This window comes from Lissotriton vulgaris, chromosome 5 (genome assembly GCF_964263255.1).
Source record: "Lissotriton vulgaris chromosome 5, aLisVul1.2, whole genome shotgun sequence".
Lineage (NCBI taxonomy): Eukaryota > Metazoa > Chordata > Amphibia > Caudata > Salamandridae > Lissotriton > Lissotriton vulgaris.
This window is the reverse complement of record NC_141693.1, coordinates 2,003,671,963-2,003,691,241: the sequence shown is the minus strand read 5'-3', so window position 1 is coordinate 2,003,691,241 and position 19,279 is coordinate 2,003,671,963. Positions and strand designations below refer to the sequence as shown.

Sequence of the window (19,279 nt, the reverse complement as noted above, 5' to 3'; positions counted from 1 at the left end):
ACTAAGTGGGAAGGCCTACTCCATGGAACATGTGCAAAGTTTGCGTCACCCTTCAGTAACCCAATGTCCCTCCACTAGAAAAGAAAGGCACCACACCTTCTTTAGTAAAATACGGGCTGTTTTATAAAAATTCTTTTGTCAGATTTTCTCTTTCTTCTGTAGTTCAACAATTAATTACACTGTACATCTTGACGTTTTCCCCAAACATATCCAGTAAAATTACGAGCCCTCAATTCAGCAACCTCTTAGCCTTTTAACTTCCCACAATGATTTTACATTAGGATACACTGTTTTAGTACTCCGAACTAGTACCCCCTCTCACAATGGACGGCACTTACAAGTGAAGGTTTTCTTGTACCAGGTTTCCAAGCACCAAAGATTTAGCATCTATTTTGAAATTCCCCTATTAGGCGAACTCTGGATATTAAATGAGACACAGATTAGACGACATTTCATTGGCAGCTTGAACCAGAGCAACAGTACATCAGTGAGATTGAAGCACTCCCCTCCCCTCACCTCAACTACTGGAGCGCTAGATGAACTGTCTTATCTCTGGCAATGAAGTACAAGTGCATTACACAAGGGCTTTCCACAATCTGGACCACCAAGGCGTTCAATTCAATAGTACTCTGCTCAAGTTATAAACGCCCTCCACTGATTGTCTCTCCAGCTCAGCCCCGCAGCTCTAACTCAGTTCTGTCGGGCTCCGAACCATCCAGCCTGTTAAGCGGGGAATGCAGGCGTCTACCTTCGAACTCCCCCGCCTTCCCTCAGAACCTGCTTACTTGTTCGCGGCAGCGCTATTCTTTCCCCTTTCCCCCGGCCTCACCAGGACTCAACTAGCAAATCTCACCGCCAGCTTCGGGAGGTCCGGGTGGAGCTGCTTGAATCGCGTCACGCCGTCTCCTCACTCGAGTGACCTCCGTCACCAGGCGCACACCGGGCCTGCGCAGGGGAGCAGCGTCTGAGGCGCAGGCCCAGCCTCCTCCTCTCGCCGGCTGCGATGTTCTCGGCAGGTTCCGCCCACAAGCAGTCAAGGCTCCGAGGCCACTCCGCCCCCTGACACTTTCAGACTCCACACAGTGAGCCTGCGCAGGGGAACAGCGTTTTCCTCGATCCGGCTCTTTGACCAAACGTTCGCCCCGTAGTGCGAACATGGAACGGGTGTACTGCCAAAACCAGGTCCACGACCAGGTCACCTCTTCCTCACCCAGCAGCAGTGCCCTCCTTCCCAGGAGCGTGACAAGGAGAGGATGGGGCCCACGTCTTCTACCACACGAATATAACCGGTGGGGGCCAACTGCGGGCAGTGTCCAGTACAGACCCAGGTAAAGTTTGGGCAGCTTATTTCTCCCAGTCCAGACCTTGTTTCTCACAAAGCTCAGGGGACCGGTAATTACTCCCACGCCAGATATAGTGGTCAGGAAGTCCCAATTCAGCAGGGCCAGATCTATGGGAAAGGGGCAGTGACAGCAATAAGGTAGCAACCCTCTGACAGGAAGTCAACCCTCTGAGCTTCTTAACCCTCTAACCCCACAGCCTGCACTCCGACTGGTTCAGTGGCTACACAAAATGGCCGTCCAGGTTCTGCTCTTATATACCCCTATCGATTTACAAAAGGGGGTGGTGATGAACAGAGTGTCTGAATTGAGCAGACCACTCTTACCCAGTCCAAAGATCAGGGCTTGATCCATCACCGTTATTTATCTCACTGCCCCATCCCAGCTCAGAACCTGGCTATATGCAAATCAGTCTGTCCCTGGCCCAGTGCATCATGGGAACAGGGCAGACTAAACTACCAAGCCAATTCTTTACCAGAAAGGAGACAAGCTACCGGGGACCGGTTTCTGGCATTTCAGCCGTCTTCCGCCCGGCTTGCTTGAATCCTGATGGAGCAGTGAGAAAGGGACTCATGTCTGAGTATACCCTGCCACACCTATAGTGGCCAAAATCGATTTACAAAAGGGGGTGGTGATGAACAGAGTGTCTGAATTGAGCAGACCACTCTTACCCAGTCCAAAGATCAGGGCTTGATCCATCACCGTTATTTATCTCACTGCCCCATCCCAGCTCAGAACCTGGCTATATGCAAATCAGTCTGTCCCTGGCCCAGTGCATCATGGGAACAGGGCAGACTAAACTACCAAGCCAATTCTTTACCAGAAAGGAGACAAGCTACTGGGGACCGGTTTCTGGCATTTCAGCCGTCTTCGGCCCGGCTTGCTTGAATCCTGATGGAGCAGTGAGAAAGGGACTCATGTCTGAGTATACCCTGCCACACCTATAGTGGCCAAAATCGATTTACAAAAGGGGGTGGTGATGAACAGAGTGTCTGAATTGAGCAGACCACTCTTACCCAGTCCAAAGATCAGGGCTTGATCCATCACCGTTATTTATCTCACTGCCCCATCCCAGCTCAGAACCTGGCTATATGCAAATCAGTCTGTCCCTGGCCCAGTGCATCATGGGAACAGGGCAGACTAAACTACCAAGCCAATTCTTTACCAGAAAGGAGACAAGCTACCGGGGACCGGTTTCTGGCATTTCAGCCGTCTTCGGCCCGGCTTGCTTGAATCCTGATGGAGCAGTGAGAAAGGGACTCATGTCTGAGTATACCCTGCCACACCTATAGTGGCCAAAATCGATTTACAAAAGGGGGTGGTGATGAACAGAGTGTCTGAATTGAGCAGACCACTCTTACCCAGTCCAAAGATCAGGGCTTGATCCATCACCGTTATTTATCTCACTGCCCCATCCCAGCTCAGAACCTGGCTATATGCAAATCAGTCTGTCCCTGGCCCAGTGCATCATGGGAACAGGGCAGACTAAACTACCAAGCCAATTCTTTACCAGAAAGGAGACAAGCTACCGGCGGACCTGTTTCTGGCATTTCAGGATGTCAACCCTCTGAGCTTCCTAACCCTCTAAACCCACAGCCTGCACTCCGACTGGTTCAGTGGCTACACAAAATGGCCGTCCAGGTTCTGCTCTTATATACCCCTAGCCTCAAGTGTCCAGAACAGGCCAGAAGGTTCTAGAGTCTCCCTATGTTATCCTATGGGCCCTTGCTCCTGAGGTGCCAGTTATGGCAGTTGCTGACCACCATTTTAGGTACCTCCTAGTTTTCAGTCAGGAAAAACACCTAGGCCCCAGGACAAAGGACCATAATGAGGGCAAAGAACACCTAACCCCTGGGACAACAAAATTCAGTGGACATAAAAATTAAGAGTTTTGAGGGGCAAAAGGGGGATAAAAATAAATAATAAATAGGAAGGACAACCCAAAGGGCAGACAGGTCTAACACTTATGTAATCTGAATTCAGTTACAGCTGGCGAAATGATTTAAAAATCTATAGTGGAAAACTTCTATGTATCTAATAATTGCTGACTCTTGCCATTTACAAAACAAATCTACCCAGGCTCGGGGAAATATTAGTTGCACACATTGAGCCCACTAGGCCTAGAAGGCACCTCAGAACCCCGCCAGTGACACAGACGGAAGATCATAATATACTAAATGTGCAAAAAATGTGCTCCTACAAACTGAAGCGCCTGGAGGTGCTCGGTGCCTTCAAGGCGCGAGTGCAGAGATATTTCCGAGAGGTGGGGCGTGAGTATTGTCTGCCCAGCGCGTGATACTGACTCCTCATGCGTGACACCACTTCCTTGCAGGGGCGAAGACGGATTTGGAGCGTCAGAAGAGGCAGGCGGCTCTGCGGGGGAAGAAGGCAGAGATGCTGCAGCAGAAAGCGATTCCTGAAGCCATAAAAAAGGCCAAGCAGGCAGAGAGGATTCTGGGAAATGCCACCGCCGCCTCTGCCAAATCCAAGCAGATGACTCAGGAGGCGGAGGAGACCGGCAAGAAGAGTTCACAGGTGAGAGCCGCAGAGCACTGGCAGGTGGAGAGCATGGGTGTGGAGTATGTTGTGTTATGTTATTTTATGGTATGGTATGGCAGTAGCGGCTCCTGGTGGGAGTGCTGCCAGGCGGTGACGTGGGGCGGGGGAGGGGCAGGGTGGGCGGTAGGTGACAGCTGCTGTGAAGCTGAGCATTCTAACAGTGTCGCTACCCTGGTGCTTTCTTGAGGAGTGCCTGTGTATCAGTGTAGTGGCGAGCAACGAAATTCGTTTTATTGATTTAATTGTCACCTGCATTCATCTGTATTCCGGTATTTCTACCCTCCACCCTACCCCTCCCCGCCCCACATCACCGCCCGGCAGTTCGACCCCGTCTAAATGTGTTTACCCTCGACTTATGCCCTATGTCCCAGAGAGAACCTGTGCATCCATCTCATAGGGGACCTGTGCATCCGTCCAAGAGGGGACCTGTACATCTGTCCCAGAGGGGACCTGTGCATCCGTCCCAGAGGAGACCTGTGCATCCATCCTAGAGAGGACCTGTGTATCCGTCCCAGAGGGGACCTGTGCATCAGTCCTAGAGAGGACCTGTGCATCCGTCCTAGAGAGGACCTGTGCATCCGTCCTAGAGAGGACCTGTGCATCCGTCCTAGAGGAGACCTGTGCATCCGCCCCAGAGGGCACCTGTGCATCCATCCTAGAGAGGACCTGTGCATCCATCCTAGAGAGGACCTGTGCATCCATCCTAGAGAGGACCTGTGCATCTGTCCCAGAGGGGACCTGTGCATCCATCCTAGAGAGGACCTGTGCATCCGTCCTAGAGAGGACCTGTGCATCCGTCCCAGAGAGGACCTGTGCATCCGTCCCAGAGGGGACATGTGCATCCATCCTAGAGAGGACATGTGTATCCGTCCCAGAGGGGACCTGTGCATCCGTCCTAGAGAGGACCTGTGCATCCATCCTAGAGAGGACCTGTGCATCCGTCCTAGAGGGGACCTGTGTATCCGTCCCATAGGGGACCGGTGCATCTGTCCCAGAGGGGACCCGTGCATCCGTCTCAGAGGAGACCTGTGCATCCGTCCCAGAGGGGACATGTGCATCCGTTCCAGAGGGGACCGGTGCATCTGTCCCAGAGGGGACCCGTGCATCCGTCTCAGAGGGGACCTGTGCATCGGTCTCAGAGAGGACCTGTGCATCCATCCTAGAGAGGACCTGTGCATCCGTCCTAGAGGGGACCTGTGTATCCGTCCCATAGGGGACCGGTGCATCTGTCCCAGAGGGGACCCGTGCATCCGTCTCAGAGAGGACCTGTGCATCCGTCCCAGAGGGGGCATGTGCATCCGTTCCAGAGGGGACCGGTGCATCGGTCTCAGAGGGGACCGGTGCATCCGTCCCAGAGGAGACCCGTGCATCCGTCTCAGAGGGGACCTGTGCATCCGTCTCAGAGAGGACCTGTGCATCCATCCCAGAGAGGACCTGTGCATACGTCCCAGAGAGGACATGTGCATCCGTCCCAGAGGGGACCGGTGCATCCGTCCCAGAGTGGACATGTGCACCCGTCCCAACGGGGACCTGTGCATCCTTCCCCGCGAGGACCTGTGTATCCGTTCCAGAGGGGACCGGTGCATCTGTCCCAGAGGGGACCCGTGCATCCGTCTCAGAGGGGACCTGTGCATCGGTCTCAGAGAGGACCTGTGCATCCATCCTAGAGAGGACCTGTGCATCCGTCCTAGAGGGGACCTGTGTATCCGTCCCATAGGGGACCGGTGCATCTGTCCCAGAGGGGACCCGTGCATCCGTCTCAGAGAGGACCTGTGCATCCGTCCCAGAGGGGACATGTGCATCCGTTCCAGAGGGGACCGGTGCATCTGTCCCAGAGGGGACCCGTGCATCCGTCTCAGAGGGGACCTGTGCATCGGTCTCAGAGGGGACCGGTGCATCCGTCCCAGAGGAGACCCGTGCATCCTTCTCAGAGGGGACCTGTGCATCCGTCTCAGAGAGGACCTGTGCATCCATCCCAGAGAGGATCTGTGCATACGTCCCAGAGAGGACATGTGCATCCGTCCCAGAGGGGACCGGTGCATGTGCATCCTTCCCCGCGAGGACCTGTGTATCCATCCCAGAGGGGACCTGTGTATCTGTCCCAGAGGGGACCTGTGCATCCGTCGCAGAGTGGACCTGTGCATCCGTCCCAGGGAGGACAAGTGCATCCGTCCCAGAGAGGACCAGTGCATCCGTCCCAGAGGGGACCAGTGCATCCGTCCTAGAGGGGACCTCTGCATCCGTCCCAGAGGGGACCGGTGCATCTGTCCCAGAGGGGACCTGTGTATCCGTCCTAGAGAGGACCTGTGCATCCGTCCTAGAGAGGACCTGTGCATCCGCCCCAGAGGGGACCTGTGTATCCGTCCTAGACAGGACCTGTGCATCCATCCTAGAGAGAACATGTGCATCTGTCCCAGAGGGGACCTGTGCATCTGTCCGAAAGAGGACCTGTGCATCCGTCCTAGAAGGGCCTGTGCATCCGTCCCAGAGGGGACCTTTGTATCTGTCCAAGAGAAGACCTGTGCATCCGTCCTAGAGGGGACCTGTACATCCGTCCCAGAGGGAACCTGTGCATCCGTCCCAAAGGGAACCTGTGCCACCGTCCCAGAGGGGACCTGTGCACCCGTCCTAGAGAGGACCTGTGCATCTGTCCTAGAGAGGACCTGTGCATCCGTCCCAGAGGGGACCTGTGCATCCGTCCGAGAGAGGACCTGTGCATCCGTCCTAGAGGGGACCAGTGCATCCGTCCTAGAGAGGATCTGTGCATCCGTCCATCCATCCCAGAGGGGACCGGTGCATCCGTCCCAGAGGGGACCTGTGCATCCGTCCCAGAGGGGACCTGTGCATCCGTCCTAGAAAGGACCTGCGCAACCGTCCCAGAGGGGACCTGTGCATCCGTCTCAGAGGGGACCTGTGCATCCGTCCCAGAGAGGACCTGTGCATACGTCCTAGAGAGGACATGTGCATCCATCCCAGAGGGGACATGTGCACCCGTCTCAACTGGGACCTGTGCATCCATCCCGCAAGACCTGTGCATCCGTCCCAGAGGGGACCTGTGCATCCGTCCCAGAGGGGACCTGTGCATCCGTCCCAGAGAGGACCTGTGCATCCGTCCCAGAGAGGACAAGTGCATCCGTCCCAGAGAGGACCTGTGCATTCGTCCCAGAGGGGACCGGTGTATCTGTCCTAGAGGGGACCTGTGCTTCCGTCCCAGAGGGGACCGGTGCATCCGTCCCAGAGAGGACCTGTGCATCCGTCCCAGAGAGGACCTGTGCATCTGTCCTAGAGGCGACCTTTGCATCCGTCCCAGAGGATACTTGTGCATCTGTCCCAGAGAGGACCTTTGCATCCATCCTAGAGGGGACCTGTGCATCCGTCCTAGAGGGGCCCTGTGCATCCATCCCAGAGAGGACATGTGCATCCGTCCCAGAGAGGACATGTGCATCCGTCCCAGAGGGGACCGGTGCATTCATCCCAAAGGGGACCTGTGCATCCGTCCCAGAGGGGACCTGTGCATACGTCTCACTTCCAGGGCGGACATGCGCGCTGATGCCGATGGAGTTTTAAACAGTAGAGCAGGTAACAGAAGGTGTGAATCTGGCATCCATCCTCTCTCAGGCTGCTGTCCCCGCGCGCTATAATCGTTCATTCACAGCAGTGAACACCCTCCACCCCCCCCCCGCACCCTCCACACCCCTCGGTCCTCCTTTTATTTATTTATTTATGCGTTTTTCTATAGCGCGGACTTTACCCGAAGGTGTCAGAGCGCTTCACAGCAGGAACAGAACTGATACATGAGAACATTACAAGTGAACAAATTACAAAAGCAAACGTTAAGTTACATGAGGCAAAAGTGACAATTGTGAGCAAACAAAATACAAGAGGTAGCAAATGGTGCATTACAGGAGGAAAAAGTGACAAGTGTGCAGGTTACAAAAGCGTACAATACTGCAATAAGTGGAGGACATTCAAACACAAGAACAAACGTTACGTAGGCAATGGTGGCACTTGTACAAGTATCAAAAGCAAACAAAATGTAAGAGGAGCAAACAGTGTGTTACAAGAGAAAAGTGACGTGTGCAGGTTACAAAAGAGAGCCAGACACAGGTAGAAGGGTAATACCACAATAAATGACAGAACACACTGGGAAGGCACTTCCAAAGTCATGGAGAATAAAATCTTCAAAATGGGAGGTCTTCCTTCAGATGATAGAGAGGGCATGAATTAGATGTGGAGGTGTCTTTGGAGGAGGAGAACTTTTTAGCGCCGGGAAACCTCCGGGTAGCTGTGCGCTCTATAACCTTAATAATAATAATAATAATTTGAGCTCCATTGAGCCCGGGAGGAGGCCCTCACCAGCCGCCGTTCCACCCACCTGCAGGTTAATGACACGAACAGTGTCGAGTCTTTCAGGGGGTGTCTGCCCTGCCTGATGGGTGAGGGATGGCGGTGGGCACGGTGTGCTGCACCCATGCCACCCCGCCTCACCGGTAACGAGCGCCCTCCGGGGGCTCGAGGAGGCCCCCGCCAGGACCTGAATACAAAGATCCTGCTAATCTCTGCTCCTCTGGCACCACCTGGTGGACGAACCCCGGAAGCGCATAGAAGCATCTTCAGCTCCACGCTTGATGCAATAGAGTGAACAAAGCAGCGCCTGGAAGTCTGCATTAAACCGTGTGCGAGGAAGGGCGCGGCTGTCATCGCGGCGGGAACAGTTTTGAGAGTGGGAGGGTGCTGCCTAGCGACGTCAGCACACTAAAGACCGAGGGGCAGATGTACGACTTCTGGCGCATCTCTACTAATCAGCATGGATGCGCCAGAAGAGTTGCGACGCATCTGCCCACCCGTGCCCCACCACTGATGCGCTGCATTGTACCGTGGCGCACGGATGGGCAGATGTGTGTCGCATCCCCGTCAGAAATGCGGCGTAGTGTTGGAATTGCGTCGCGAGCGCTACGCAGCTCTAGCAAGGTTTGGCGCAGGGTTTTGATGGAGCATGGCCCTAAAAGGGACTGAGTGAAATCTTATAGATGTCACTCAGCCACTTTTAGGAGGCGTTCTTGCATCGGAACGACCCCCCCCCCCGTGGAGAAACACCTACAAGTGGCGCTGTAAATACCCTGCAGCATGGCGCTGGCGGCGGTGCAAAAGCGGTGCAAGGGGCTTGTAAATCTGCCCTCCAGGGGCCAATTTACAAGCCCCTTGCGCCAATTTTGCGTCATTTTTAACATGGGAAAGGTGACACAAAAGTGGCGTAAGGGGCTTGTAAATCTGCCCCCTAGGGTTGTGAGAACCTCAAATGCTACTTAACCCCTTCACTGCGGCGGCTATTCAGCCGCAGTGCTAAGGGGGCGGGGGGCCGCGCGGCGGGCGCATGCTGGTGACGGAACCGCTCTGTCACCAGCTATGGTTGCGCTGTGCTCATGACGGAGCGGTTCCGTCACGGCCCCGCCCGCTCAATGGAACGCTCAGCGCAGGCGCGGAATCCGCACCACGCAGGTGTGCCGAGCGGGCCGTGACGGAACCGCTCCGTCATCAGCAAAGCGCGACCGCGGCTGATGACGGAGTGGTTCCGTCACCAGCAGGGGAGGGGTTAAAGGGCACGTGTGTTTATTAAGAGTCCTTCCTGTTTGTCCTGTAAATAATGGCAGAATGTTTAGGGGACTCCTGCAGTATCCTATGCTTTGTAGCTTCGAACAGGGGGACGCATGTGTAATTTACGTGTTACCTCATCTTAACGTGTGCAGATCTTTATGGGTAACACCTCCCCCACCTGGGCGGTACCGCCCGCAGCGGTATGCATGTACGGGGCGTGGTTGTACCCCCCTCGCATACCCAGGGTGTCAGCCTCTCCCCACTGCGTCAACGCTGCTGGATGTTTCGGAAATACTTGGGAAGTTTCATTTGTAAACCAAACAGATGTTTTTATTTACAGTGTCACAAGACACTCACAAGCCCTGCTTTCTCCTTTCACACTATCCTGTGGCCCTCAAGAGTCACTGGGGCCAAACTACAAGTGCCTTAATATTTCAGTCCGAGAAGGGAAAAGTGAGTGCTGGGTTGAAAGGATTACCAGCAACGGCCAGAAGAAGCCCCCCTTACTTGAGGTTCTGGCTTTGGAAAAAGTGTACATGCTGCAAGACAAACATGCACAGGCTTCTAGCGTTTAATTTTCAAAGAGCGCTCCTTCGGCGCTGTCAGGGGTGCTGCAGCACCTCTACTTCCAGCACCAGTGAATAGGCCATGTATGCCAGCTTCCCTTGCCCTCGTTGTGCGGGCGCTGTTCCTTCTGCCCTCTGTGGACCTCTGAGGCTGGTATTTTTAGCACAGGGTGAGTCTTATGCAGAGGTGGGCGGAATTTGCGTAATCGCGTTAAGCAGCTCTCCGCGAAACGGTAAAAAAATCTCTGCGGACACGCTGAAATTCTGCGAACACGCGGAATTGCTTGTTTGCGGTGGTTTTTCTCCTGTTCGCAATTGCTGTTTGCCTGCTCGGTGGGAAATATCTCACGAACATGCATTTTGAGAACGTGAACAAGCAAAAAATGTCGCGAAGTCGCAGAACCAGTGGCGTAGCTAGAGCTTGTGGCGCCCGGGGCTATCCTTCAGATTGCCGCCCCCCTCGGGGGTGCTGGGGAAAAAGGACAGTGAGCACCTGAAAGAGGTCTGAGAGACACGTAGTATTGCCGCTAATAGTTTCCTCGATCAATCAAGTTACATGCACATACATGACAGGTCCCAGGGCTAGACAGCCCCTGTCCCCAAAATAGTGCTGCCTAGGGCGGACCACCCCCACCTAGCTGCGCTGATGAAGGAAAAGCAGAAGGAAACCCAAAACTTACATCAGTTCTACCTACCCTGTTTGTGACATCTCACTCATAACATCACAGCTTGTGCAGGACCCTTGTCTCCTATCTGCCCCGTCCATGACCTAAGCAATGTCTGCAGACCGGTCCACCACACTGGGTTTGACCACAATTCCCCTGGCAGCACCCCCCTAGCTATGCCACTGAGTGTGGGAACTTGACTTAATAGCCGTGGTTTCAGAGCAGAAGGCTTTTTTTTAAGTGCAGTGTAAATTCGAGTTTCCTATATGCTTCTGAAGGCGGCGTGACCCCAGGTCTGTTTGTGGTGTCACAGCAGAGTATAACAAGGGGTCCTCAGAGGTGCCTGTGACTTCTGTCTATCGCCTCACTTGTGCCTCCATCTCTTACACCCACACTTCTCTAGTGTCCCCTTTTTTTTGCACTCAGAGGGTGTGTTCACTGCCGATCATTCTGTGTCAACATCCCTGTGTTCATTACTTGGGATGAGTGTCCCTTTTACTTTCATCCATATTTTCCTGCTCGGGTTTAAAGTACTAAACTTGATAAAATAAGTTTTAAAGGGCTTCATTGCAGCCCAATGTTTTAAATAATGAAATAGAAAGGATTGTGAATATTGGCTTGTTCACTACAGCTGTTTTGTTACAGTGATTCAGGGGTCTGCTTGGAACACCTGGGGGTGCAGTACGATGGCACCATCGGGCACTACCCCCACTGTAAGAACTGATGCCCTGGCAGTGATTGAGACCTGATGACTCTCTAAACCTGCGGGTTCCCAGTGTCCTTCACATTTTAAAGGTTTGCTTCTCTCACTTCCTGTGCTGAAAATAGTGGTGGTAGCCTCTTTCATCATGTGATTGCGGATGAGATGTTGCATTTTCATGTACCTTAATGTATACATTTTTGAAAGGTAAAGCATTTTTGTAATGTGATTTCAACCAGACTCCCCCATATTATGCATGTTCAGCAGGTATATAAACCAACTAAGCGACCTTACTAGCATTAGAACAAAGTACCTGCTAGTTATCTACAGACCACCCCAGCAGGCACTGGACTTTATGACCTCTCTCAGAGGGACCAGACTGTGAAATCTGCAGCTGACAGTTTCCATGGGAAGCGCTCTACTCACCTATTTAATTAAAGCTGCACAAGCTCTTTTTTCACAACACAATACTGAGATAAGTTTGAAGGGTTTCAAGAAGGATTTGACCCTTTCCAGATTAGTCCATTCACCCTGACACTTGTATGATGACCCCCCTACACCCCCCAACCATCCCCCCTCCACCCCCAGCTCACCCTCTGCTCCAGCTACTTTTGTTTCTCCCATACCTGTGTGTTTGGTGCAGCACATCCAATAAAAACATGAAAAGTAAACACTGAAAAACAGTGTTGTGCATCGTTATGCTTGACATTTAAACAACGAGAAAAGATTATTTTAAAGAGTTATGAAAGCACCAGAAATGTATCAAAGCCACCTAAAAAAATTAACGAAACACTGACAATTGGACCCCTATACCCACACCTCCACCTCAATGCCTGGATGCCATCCAAAAGGAAATATTACACTTACACCATATTTGCCCACTGGATGAGAGCACATGCATGGAACCCCACCCACAATACCCCGGCCACGTGGCAAACCCACAACTGCAGACAAGCTAATACCATAGACGAAGTTAACACATAAGTGGTAAAGACGTGCCAAAAAAACATCACATTACATCAAATCCGCTGTAAGATGACATCACACCTAACATGAAGACAGCTCCTAATATCCACTTTACATGGATGAGAGGCTCAGACAAACCCTGCTGGGGTCAGAGGCTGGGGACCTGGTTAAAAGTGGCCTCTTTTAGTTAAAATCAGATACCGCAATGCATGTAGAGATGAAAGATAAAGATGGGGCATGCGAAGGGGTGGGGGAGGGGACGGAGATAAAGAGGAACCCTGTGTGAGAGAGGGAGGCAGAGGGAAGTGATGGCGACGCCACACCAGAACAGCCATCGCATTTATAGGAATGCGGCCTAGTTTCATTTTTCACAGGCCTGAAATCCTCCGGGGGAGGGTGGTGGAGAAAGATGCATTACTTTAAAAAGTATTATACTGGCCCTTCAATACTTTCTCCGTAGCTACTTTCTGGATGTGGGGAACGAGCATCACGACTGGGACGCATGGAAGGATACATTGGTACTGTACTTGGGCTCCAGAACACTGGTACATGTCATTTCATCTCGTTTTAGCAGAACATTGTTGTTACATTTCAAAGGTGGTTTATAGAAATGCTTTTACTAACACATATTTTCCAAAAACTGTTTAATACTTATCGTGTGCCCTTCAAATCGCTTGAAGGGCATTTTGTAACCTCTTATTGCAAATCTAGAAAATGAAATAAAAGCATTTTTGAATCCAAAAAAAAGTGGCATAGTGACGCAAGGTGCTTGTAAATAAGCCCCCCCATCTGTTTTCCACACTAATTACATGAGAACAGGGGGAACAACACACCCTCGCACAGTAACTTCCCCGGTCTCCAACACTCCCACACGGACAACTCACCTGTAGCAGATCACACGGCGCGCTCTCTTCACACAGCACTTCCGGTTGATAATAAAATGAGGCCTTAAATGGCCGGCCCCCGCCACTACCAGTGAAGTCCCCAAGTATAAAGTATTTCATCCAGTGGGGGAGGTCAGCAGGGGGCAGCCCCAGAGCACCATCCAATCACCCCCACCGGCTCCAAATAAGCAGCAGACGAAGTGAGACCCCGTTTTTGATGTGCTAGCTTTACTCATTGGGGGACCCCACCCGGCTCCGGAGGAATGTGCAGGCCCGCGTGATCAGCGCAGTCAGTCACCCACCTGATCAGCGCAGTCACCCACCTGGAAGATAGACAGGTCTGCTCACTCCGTGACCGCTGGTCGGGGCTAGCGCACTTGCGGTCGGATCAAAAGTGCTGCTATATTGAGCAGGGTGGCCAAGTCCACATATTGTTGGCGCGAACAGCTCGAGCACAAGGAGCGTAACGTAACTGTTGGAGCGTCACGCCGTCAGGAGCCCATGTTCGATGGTGGTGGCGTGCGCGTGCGCAGCACGCTGCAGGTGGCAGTGTGTGTTGCCCGCTTGCACTACAAACAGGGCAGCGCCCCGGCCCTGGTATCCCGTTGCTGCAGACTTTATCATTTAATTGGAAACATGTACCAAATAAATTACAAAGTCCGCTGCAACGGGACACCAGTGCAACGCGGCCGCCGCCCCAAAGTAAGTGCCGCCTGGGGCGGACCGCCCCCTCCGCCCCCCCCTAGCTACGCGCCTGCGCAGAACGCAGAATTTTGGGCAATTTTGCATTCTCCACGGAACGCGAAATTACCCAAATTCCGCAAATTCCGTGAGCGGAACATAATTTACCGCACAGGCCTAGTCTTATGCCACAGTCACACACTCCTGTCCTGTGCTGAGAGGACATGACTGCCGGGACCAGCCCTACTTTAGCATCTCTCTGATGGTTTGAGCTCCTCAGGGATGTCATTCACTGTTTGTCGTAAATAAACAGAGCACGTCACTCACTAGACTCATGGGGGGCTGCTGGCCCCACAGACCTGCTCTGTAGCCAAAGGACCATCTTTAACAAGAGCAGCTTCACAGTAACGTGGGCAGAGACCTGGCACTTGATTAAAAACACCTCATATAGAACACATCTAGCACAATATATATTGTTCATCTATTCTGGAGTGTCAGGGGTTAAACCCACCTTCCATTTTGTCTAGCCTTGCCTCCTACGCATTTGGTTTTTTTTCATAATTTTGAAATGTTTTTTTTACACTCAAGATTATATTTGAGATATCTTGTTGGCAGTGTTTTGGGATTCCGCCTTCTCTTCTGTGAGATGGTGTGCATCAGTGTTGGATTTGTTGTTGATATCCACCAGTGTTGCCCCGCTGCATACACCACAGCTGATGGAAGCACCTTTATAGGAAAGTTTAAAAAAAAGATGTAAAACTACTGTCAGCAGGGTAGAAATCCTGAGAACATCCGAACTGAGAAGCCATCCCGAGGAAGGTCACTTACTAATTGGGCCGAAACATTTCCCAATTCATCAGTTCTGCCATCCTTGAAATTTGTCAGCAAAGATTCCTTCTGTAAGTCAGAACGTATCAATGTGTTCCTTACCCAGTGCCTGTGTGTAAAGTATCTGTATGTATGTATCTGTAAGTATCTGTAAGTATGCTTCTTTGTAGGGTGCGAAACACCTGCTGAGCGAAGGGAAGGGTGATCATAAGCGTGCAGCCCTGCTCACGACAAGCGCTGAGGAGACTCTGGAGGAGATCCTGAAACAGGAAACAGTTTTCAAAGAGAGAAATAAAGAATTCAAGGAAGTGGAGCTGGTAACGTGTCCAAGTCTTAAGCTTATGTTTATGTTACGATCACGGATGCATGCTTATGCTGAACAGCGCTAAGACTTAGAATTTCATTGGGTGATATATGCAGATACTAGTTCATGCTGCGTAATGCTGGCAGGCATTGGTTTCTAATGTGTGGTCTTACGAGACACTGTTTTCATTGGTTGTTGTTAGCAGATACTGTTGTCCATTGGATGTTGTTGGCAGACACTGTTCTCCATTGGATGTTGTTAGCAGATACTATTGTCCATTGGATGTTGTTGGCAGACACTGTTCTCCATTGGATGTTGTTGGCAGACACTGTTGTCCACTGGATGTTGTTGGCAGACACGGTTCTCCATTGGATGTCTTTAGCAGATACTGTTTGCCAGTCGTTGTTGTTTGCACTTACTAGTTTCTGTTGGATAGTATCAGCCAACGCTGGACTTTGTTAAATGATGTTAGGAGGCACTGTTCTTTATTGGTTGTTGAAGGTGTGTACTGTTCTCCATTGGTTGTTGTTAGTTGATACTGTTTTTATTGGTTGTTGTTAGTTGATACTGTTTTTATTGGTTGTTGTGAGCAGATACTGGTTTCTGTTGGATGGTATAAGTCAACACTGGTCTTCCCTAAATTATGTTAGGAGGCATTGTTCCCCATTGGTTGTTGTTAGTAGATACTGTTCTCCATTGTTTGTTGATAGCAGATTCTAGTTTTCATTGGATGGCATCAGCCAACCAAGGTCTTCGTTGAATGATGTTAGCAGATGTTGGTATCCATTGACTGTAGTTGGCAAATTCTGGTTTCCATTGGGTTTTATTCGCAGAAGCTAGTTTTCCTTGGAGGGCCTTGCCCGGTGCTTATTTCCATTGAGGGGTGTCGACAAATATTTGTTCCATTAGACCGAGTCAGCAGAATATGTTTTCCATGAGATGCTGGCGGCAGGCTCTAGTTTCTGTTGGACGGTATCAGCAGACACTGGTTCCCTCTGGAATAGTATTAGCACTAGCCTGTTTCTATAGGATGGTTTTATAAGACACTGGTCCCCAATGTATGGAATTGCTTATATATATTTAGATACTTTTAGAGCGCACTAGATTCCATTAGATGGTGTTAGCAGACACCACCTTCTCTAGGACACAGTTAGCAGTGGTGTTTTCAGATACCAATTTCACTTGGGTAGTTTTAGCAGACACTGATGTCCACTGGATGGTGTTAAATGACTCTAGTTTTTATTGAGTGATATTAAAATATATTGGTTCAGTTGGATGTTTTTAGCAGACACTGTTCTCCATTGGATGGTGTAAACAAAACACTAGTTTTTATTGGATAGTGTTAAAAGATACTGGTTTTAATTGGATAATATTAGCAGATATTGGTTCCCATTGACTTTGAGGGCAGGCATTGCTTTCCACTGGAAGTTAGCAGATATTGTTTTTTTTGTGTGCCTTTTATTAGTTACTGTATTGCATTGGTGGTTATTAGCAGATTATTGTATGCACTGGTTTTGATTGGATACTTTTATTAGATGTTGGCGCCCATTGGGTAGTGTTAATAAATAAAAGTTATAACTGGAATGTGTTAAAAGATTTCAATTGGCCATTGTTAGCAGATACAAGTTAAATTTGATCAAGTCAGTAAACACTGTTGGATAATGCTTATGACTGTTATACTCTAGAATTAATCCTTCCCTCTGTTCCTTTTGGGGAGACAGATAAAGACGGAGGTGGCCACAATTGAAGAGACTGTCCAGAAAGCCCGGATGGCTTTGGAGAAGGATGTTTCTCTCCTGTCTCGCTTTCTCAGGGGTCTTGGTAAGAACCTGTTGGTCACCAACTTTACCGAGTATGTTTATTATGTGGTTTTGATGCTCCCTTCCGCTTGCAGCATATTCTAGCGTGTCCCCCTGGAGTCACGCAGTTTATGACCGTGTCCACATACTACCCGTTAAAGGGGTCTTTGTGGTCACACACATTCCACCCATGTAGACCGCGCCTGTCAGGGGGCACCTCTCTTCCTTTGCTCATCTGTGACTTGTATCGGTGGGGCGTTGGGTCCTTCTTTGGGGGTTCGGTGGGTGGACACCCCACTATGGAGACTGACAGCACAGTACCGACATTCGTGAGGGGCAGATACTGGATAACCCCTCTTTTGTACCACTAACTTTGTATTTCTGCCCCACCCAGAAACCCTACAGTCGAAGGAACAGAATGAAGCAGTGCTCAGCAAAGGGAGGGCCTATCTGAAGGAGGTGGAGCTTCGTCTCTTGGGGTCCGGCACACTGGAACGTAAACTGCGGCTGCTGCAAGATGAGGCAGAGCAGCAGCGGTTAAAGATGGCGGAATATGAGGCGGAGATCGAAGCCATCCAAGCCGAAAAGGAGAGCCTTCAGGATATTGTCCGTACTCTTCCCCGCAGTTGCAACGGGTAGCAAGTGGGTGGACCGCTCTCACTCATTGCACTCCTGAAGACCGCCCAGTCTCTGAACCTGCTGTCCCACAGGTGTGCAAGCCCAGGACAGACAGGGTGCTAGATAGGACTGGACTAGACCATTGTCCTCTATAAAATCAAGCCAGGGTTGCAAAAAATACAAATATGGGGTTATGACACTGAACCATCATTCTCTGGGAGTATTCTGTGTCCAGGGGACAGTGTGAAGGACAGTGTGACAGTGGACACACAAAGGACTGCCACATGACATTACCACTGTTGAAGCCCGAGACAGCAAGTGGACACAACTATTTTAGTGTTAATTTGAAGGTAAAAATGTATGTATCCTTTTATTTACGTGAATTATTTGCTACAGGAAAAGCGCTGATTACCCCCAAAATGCCCAGATTTCATAATTAAAATATACTTTTACTTGGCTAGAAATACATTTGTACTCTCTGCTCCAAAACAAAAACTAAAATATTGAAACTTCAAAATCTAATTGGCTCCGGTTTGAAAAGTTTGTGGTCAGAAACTAGTCATGAGTTCTTCAATAGCAACACAAGTGAAACCAGTGCCCACTGCTGCCAGTGCCTGCTGCCTCCACTGCTCCCTGCCCATTGTCACCAGTGCCCACTGCCTCCAGTGCCCACTGTCTCCAGTGCACGCTGACTTCGGTGCCACTGCCTCCAGTGCTCACTGCCTCCAGTGCCAGTGCCTCTAGTTCCCACTGCCTCCAGTGCTCACTGCCTCCAGTGCCACTGCCTCTAGTGCCCACTGCCTAGAGTGCACAATGACTTCGGTGCCACTGCCTCCAGTGCAACTTCCCCCAGTGCCAGTGCCTCTAGTTCCCACTGCCTCCAGTGCACACTGCCTCCAATGCAACTGCCTCCAGTGCAGTGCCTCTAGTTCTCACTGCTTCCAGTGCCCACTGACCTTGGTGCCTACTGCCGCCAGTGCTCTTTGCCTCCAGTGCTTTTACCTCCAGTGCCACTGCCTCTAGTGCACAATTACTTCAGTGCCACTGCCACCAGTGCAAATGCCTCCATTGCCAACTGCCTCCAGTGCCAGAGCCTCTAGTTCCCACTGCCTCAAGTGCTCACTGCCTCCAGTGCCACTGTTTCTAGTGCCCACAGCCTCCAGTGCACAATGACTTCAATGCCACTGCCTCCAGTGCAGCTGCCTCCAGTGCAACTCCCTCCAGTGCCTCTAGTTCCCACTGCCTCCAGTGCTCACTGCCTCCAGTGCCACTGCCTCTAGTGCCCGCTGCCTCCAGCGCACAATGACTTTGGTGCCACTGCCTCCAGTGCAACTGCCGCCAGTGTCAGTGCCTCCAGTTCCCATTGCCTCCAATGCTCACTGCCTCCAGTGTGCACTGCCTCAAGTGCCAGTGCCTCTAGTTCCCACTGACTCGAGTGCTCGCTGCCTCCAGTGCCCACTGCCTCCAGTGCAACTCCCTCCAGTGCCAGTGCCTCTAGTTTCCACTGCCTCCAGTGCCACTGCCTCTAGTGCCCGCTGTCTCCAGTGCACAATGACTTTGGTGCCACTGCCTCCAGTGCAACTGCCTCCAGTGCCTCTAGTTCCCACTGCCTCCAATGCTCACTGCCTCCAGTGTGCACTGCCTCAAGTGCCAGTGCCTCTAGTTCCCACTGACTCGAGTGCTCGCTGCCTCCAGTGCCCACTGCCTCCAGTGCAACTCCCTCCAGTGCCAGTGCCTCTAGTTTCCACTGCCTCCAGTGCCACTGCCTCTAGTG

The 19,279-nt window shown here is 51.4% G+C and overlaps 1 protein-coding gene across 1 annotated transcript in view; it reads left to right on the top strand.

The window, feature by feature from the left end:
- Positions 1-18,106, top strand: part of LAMC3 (laminin subunit gamma 3) — a 713,512-nt gene extending 695,406 nt beyond the window's left edge. Inside the window, exons 25-28 of the mRNA XM_086924802.1 lie at positions 3,673-3,875; positions 14,955-15,101; positions 16,810-16,909; positions 17,282-18,106. Coding sequence (XP_086780928.1) covers positions 3,673-3,875; positions 14,955-15,101; positions 16,810-16,909; positions 17,282-17,526 — 695 coding nt within the window. The 3' untranslated portion in view covers positions 17,527-18,106. The remainder of the gene's footprint in view (positions 1-3,672; positions 3,876-14,954; positions 15,102-16,809; positions 16,910-17,281) is intronic.
- The last annotated feature ends 1,173 nt before the right edge of the window (positions 18,107-19,279 follow it).